Here is a 5,924-nt window from a genome sequence, read left to right on the forward strand (position 1 = left end):
TGCACGGGTACGATTCGAATCCTAGACATCCACAGGATCTGAAGGTATGGAGATTAGATCTCCATTTTTTTTTTGATATCTTTTATTTTTTTTTTAAATTTCAGATCAAAGTCACATGTTCGTGTCAAGATCTAGCATGTAGTTTACATATGAGATCTGGTGCATTATTAAATTAAAAAATTTTAATTTAATTTACTTTCGTTGTATAAAATAGCTTGCAAAATTTTTAAACTATATGCATGAAACCACCCTGCATTCTAATAGCATCCACTTGCCCAAAAGGTGTTGGGCATCCCATCTTTCTTTCTAGTTTTGGTTGGTGGTTGTTCTACATCAAAAAAAATCCAAGGAAGAAAAAAAGACTGGTCAAGGAGTTGATCAAAAGGATCGATCCAAAAGCAGATCAAGGATTGATCAATTGCATGTAAAGAAGAAAAGAAGAGCAATCCAAGTTGTTTCTGTATGGATACCTGTAGAGGTCGGATATTTGTGTGGCTAAGAGAGAATCTGTTTATCTTACAGATCCAGATTTGAGGAAAGAAAAAATGAAACAGATATGTGATCCGATCACATATTTTATTTTTAGATTAAAATCAGCATATGTTATTTTCTGTATATAAACTAGATTCTTAGGTGCTTTAATATTTGCATGTTCTAGATTGAAAGATTTTAATCTATTATTCCGCTATGTTTTCAAAAGAGTTTTGAAACTACATACATGAGCACCCTATAAAATTCTAAGAGAACTATACTTCTCCTAAAGAAGAGGTCTTCACTCCTCTTGAGTCCAAAGTCAATAACAAAGCATTTAAGTAGAATATCTACACAACCGATCATGATCTACATCACTAAGGTTCTTCCAAATCAAGTATTATATATTTTGGTGATCTCTAATCTATACATCATGCGGATATAAAAATGGATGCTTTCTATTATACTAACATGCTAAAATACATAAAAGAATATGAAAATTGAGAATCTATTTTATTGCTCAAGATATGCATATGTTTCAATATATATACGTTGAATTTTAATATTTCAAATATAGCAAAATATGGTTTCATATCATTTTAGAATCATTGATTTTTAAGTTAGAAGTCTAAAAGATATAGTTGTGGTTTTTACATATTTTTAAGGTTAAACAAGCAAGTCGGATGGAGTGGAATTTTAGTTTGAATGCCTTAATATTGATTTTAAACTCAAGAAGGACAGGTACACACGCATACTGTCTCCGACATCATCTGCTCCTCCGGATTCCAAGATGGATAATGGGAAATTTAAACTGAAGTGTTATATCATTAATCAAATATCCATATCATTGATATAGCTGCACACATATACATCTCGATTGAAAGAGGTCGACTAAGGATTTAAAAAAAAAAAAAAGGAACAAAGAAGCACGGGTTTAGCATCAATTATTTCTCGTAGAGACGAGAGAAGCTTCTTCCACAATTTTGTCCGCTAGCGGATTCAAAATACTAGGGACACCCATACACTCTGGTCCGGCAAAATTATTATCATCATTATTCAGCGGCCACCTCACAGCTGGCAAGGACCAATCGCGCCTCGTCGGCTGGAGCTCGCGACAAAGCCAAGGTCATGAGAACCCTAGTTTTAAATTAAATTCTAAAGTAAAAGCTCGCCAACCCGGCCAAGAACCTCATGGCCCGGTAGTTTCCTCCCTCCGAGACTGCGGTCGCTCTGCTAAACAAATAGAGCTGCAATCACATGCATTAGAATCTCGCAGGTCAAACTCAAACCCCACCTCGCTTGAATTAAAAAACTAAAGGATCCATATATAGGGGTTGGCTACCACTCATTATTCTATCCCTTAGCCATTAATCTTTAATCTTGTGAGGACTGCTAAGCGACGCATTGCATGTGCTTCTGCACCCGCGTTCGCCACCAAATCCATAGATAAACTGGCTACCGACCTAATTGACCTAATAATTCACGATTGATGGCCATTTTAATAAAAGGTGTTTGAGATGACTGCAAGGACTTGGGCCGAGCACAGCCCTCCCACGGTGCTCCTATATATACAGACTCGAACGACTCCATCGGGAGCTCCCATAGCTCTTAATTAATTTGCTCTTCTTCTTCTTGTTTCTTTGGTAACAAGCTCTTTGGCCGGAGCCACCACAAACAATCGCACTTTGCACGTGCATGCCAGTATGCAGGTTCGTCTGACTAGGATTATCACAGTACTTTTCCATCATAATGTCTATAGTTACTACGTACGTTATACATTAGTAACGCTTGGTGTGGGTTACGTTACGTAATTCAGTTGCTGATCCAAGTTCGATGAGAGAATATATTCATCACTTTCATTCATAGACATATATACGTCAGTGTCGTCAGGTTTCATTTTGATATATATATGCGGAGAGCTTGCTGATACGTCCATTGAGAGACAATAAGTATAACATAAAGAATATTAATTTTCTGAAAGAGAGTGTGTTGAAAAACCTTCATGGTGAAGTAGTTTGATTCGTACCATCGTGCACTATGCTTATAATAATTTAGTGTATCTGGCAAGTCAGTCTGAAACTTTTTTCCATGGCGTCCGACACGCGCAGGTGCAGAAGATTGTGCTGAAGATCATCATCTTGTGCTGCAAGTGCAAGGCCTGCATCATGAAGATAGTCGCAAAAGTCGATGGTGAGTGATCAATGATGCCATGTTATAACGTATATACTATCTGCTTCATCGAATTATATATGCAAATTAATCAATTAATTTTTTTTGTGTGATTAAATTGTGTTGCTGGCATGACAGGGATCATTTCAATATCTGTGGACGTCGAGAAGAATACCGTGACGATTATTGGTGCGGTGGATGCTGTGATCATTGTAAAACAGCTGCGGAAGGCCGGGAAGATGGTGGAGATTGAGAGTGTCGGGCCACACAAGAAGGAGGAGAAGAAAGATGACAAGAAGGATGGCAAGAAGGATGGGGATGGCAAGAAGGATGGCAAGAAGGATGGGGATGGCAAGAAGGATGGCAAGAAGGATGGGGATGACAAGAAGGAGTGCAAACCTTTGCCTCCATGTTGTAACACATGCAAGCCTGGGGGCAGTCATGGCAACATCGTCTGGATTGACGAGTCGAATAGGTGCACCATTCTTTAAAGGCATTAGCGTGATCGTTGATGGGTTTCATGGCTTTTACCTGCTCCAATCTCTATGTATCATCCTTATACTATTAACACATGCTGGAGTGCAATCAGCAACCCAAGCTCAAATATTTGCTCTGGAAATGGCCTCCCCTTAGAAATCCTTTGTTCATTTGTTCCTTTCGTTTGACACAACAAATACTCGTCTACTTCTTTTAATAAATGGGTGGCTTTTCGAGCCTCCTTTTTCCTTCAAAAGTCAAATAAATAAATAAACGCATGTCTACTTTATTTCGGGATATCAAATATACAGTGCCGTTATTAATTTATTTTTGAGACTGGCGAGGGGCTTTACCACTGCCCTCCATGCAAGTTGCAACCCCAAGCTAAAACATTTTGTTTATGTCAGAAAGATTACAGTAGCCAAAACAATATCAATAGGTACGAAACCATTCGGATCTTCTATGCCTGTTGCGGCCTTACCCCGGTGGATAGTCGATAGCCGATCAAAAGCCGACCAGTGATGATGGGATTGTCGATGAATGAAATATCATCTTCGAAGAAGGTGCACCAGTCAAGATCAAGATGAAAAGCGATAATAGAGTTTAGAAGAAAAGAGTGCTGGGTTTCGCTTAACGCCAAAAAAGAAGAATCTGCAAAATAAATTCCATTGGAGATGATTCCGATGAAGATTCTTGGATGCCTAAATCAGTAAATGGTCCAAGAAGAAAGAATGGCAGAGTTTCTGAGTTTGAGATAGTGCATCTATGCATACTTGGAGGGGTCTCCGCTTACTTCTATTTATAGAGAGATCAAAATGAATGATGAGAGGACAGGCGATCATATCGATCATGTCCTGTCGTACGGCTGACAAGTGTGGGGGGTAATAAATATCCTTGAGAGCGCATTTAATGAGATCGTAGTACTCCATCATGCCGCGCAGCTAGCCGCTCAGAGCATGGTGCTTGAGTGACATGACCTAACTTGGGGGGAATTTTATATATCCGAGCTGGATTGATTGTCGGTTAATCGGTACAATTTTTTTAATCGGTCCAGAGATAGTCGGTTAAGCGACGGAACCTACCCCAACACTGTCCATTCTAGATTGTAATGCATGATTCTTCCAGGGGGTGGATTGAAAATTATGCCCATTTAAACGATCATATTGTGCAGAAGTCGCACTAATTCTGGCCATCGGTCAGCTCATCTTCATCTGTTTTTGACCCGATCTAGCTTCTCTGCAAAATTTTATCGCTGAGATAGCTGTATGAAAAACCAAGTTGTGAATACCATATGGATAATGATCAGTAAGTAATGGATATCCATGTTGAACGAGCAAAGAAAATCTACAAAACATTACTCTCTTGAAAGGTGTGAAAAGTAGATTATAATATTGCATGAGTAATATATTTGGCACATCTAATCCATAAAAAACTTCCATAAACCAAATAGCTGACCTATTTTCAGACAACCGGAGCTGTTTTTCCAGTGTCCGATGCGGATAATTCTTGCATCATTTATTTGAATTGATTGGCGGTGCTCCTAATGGACAGATGAACAAACAATCAAAAGAAAATAAAAGATGAAGGATGAACATATATAGGGCATCATGGTTAAGATGAGTGTTTAATTCCTTACAGAATGGTGTATGACAGTTCGATATATAGATGCTCCTGAAATCTTTTACCTAATTAGAAGAGCACTAATTAAAGATATATAGAAAATACCATGGTGATAATCTTGGAGCTGGTAGCATTTCATCATTGGAACAAATCCAGTTAGAAATGAAGCTGGTCAACTACTGAAAAGAATCGTACATAATATATTGAAACCGGACCACCCCCTTTTTTTTTTTTTTTTTGATAACACATGGGATGAGCCAGCAAAAAAAAAGACTTACGATTGACCAGCTCATGTTTTCTGGAAGAGTCAGTAACGAGCATCAAGGAATATGAAAAAAATAGATTCGTATTCCGCATGTTTAAATATAAATATACTTGGATATAAGAGATGCATAGTTGTGATAATGTTGTGGCTTCAAGATAATTGAGAACCGATCGACTCCACAATTATTGAAGGCCATGTGAGAAAACAAGGAGGAACCAGCTGCTCTCGTGGTGTGGAGTATTTTTTTGTTTAAACTACTGCTGGAGTCCTTGTCTTACAAACAGACGAGCACGTCGGATACATCCACTTGGACTGTTTTCCGAACATTAGTTCCATTCCTGCTAGCATTTTTATCTTGAGGCTTGAGAGTGGCTTATTAACTTGTCCTGAGTTTGCTATTTCTAAGGCCTAAGGAGCTACGCATCTAGCGTTATAAGCCAAGACCTTGAACCATACAAGAAAAATCGCATACTTGCTTCTTTTTCCTTTTTTTTTCTCGGTTTACATACTTTCATCCATATTCACTGGTTTCTCTGAGAGTTAAGAGTAGGAAATACATCGTCCTAAGAGTTCCAGACTAGCAACTGCCAAATACCTCTTTGGAGGTTGGGCAGCCTCCTCTGCCAAGGTTGCTAAACTTTTGAGTTTTCTTAGTCAACCGACTGGCTGCAATAAGATTTTTTTGGGGGAAAAAAAAAATCGATGAGAAAGGTACAATTGATTTGATGATTTGAGAGTTAATGAGTAAATATCTTTATTTATGGTCTTAAGCCCAGTCAGCCCTCCCTAGCTTTGCACTTAGTTGCCAACAAAGCCAATCAATGAAGAAATTCTTGGAGTTTCAATTGTTAGCACATCAATATTTCCCATAAAAGTTGGTCCTTAACAGCCTGAGCAATTTTTTTCCTGTTCCCTTTTTTTT

The 5,924-nt window shown here is 38.4% G+C and overlaps 1 protein-coding gene across 1 annotated transcript; it reads left to right on the forward strand.

Annotated features, from left to right (window-relative positions):
* The first annotated feature begins 2,025 nt into the window (after nt 1-2,025).
* Nucleotides 2,026-3,418, forward strand: LOC105035658 (heavy metal-associated isoprenylated plant protein 2). The gene is made up of 3 exons (XM_019848275.3): nt 2,026-2,180; nt 2,580-2,661; nt 2,779-3,418. The coding sequence occupies exons 1-3, from the start codon at nt 2,175-2,177 to the stop codon at nt 3,129-3,131; spliced, it is 441 nt and encodes a 146-aa protein (XP_019703834.1). The 5' UTR covers nt 2,026-2,174; the 3' UTR covers nt 3,132-3,418.
* Nucleotides 3,419-5,924: the final 2,506 nt, after the last annotated feature.

The sequence above is a fragment of the Elaeis guineensis genome, chromosome 1, assembly GCF_000442705.2.
Source record: "Elaeis guineensis isolate ETL-2024a chromosome 1, EG11, whole genome shotgun sequence".
Taxonomy (NCBI): domain Eukaryota; kingdom Viridiplantae; phylum Streptophyta; class Magnoliopsida; order Arecales; family Arecaceae; genus Elaeis; species Elaeis guineensis.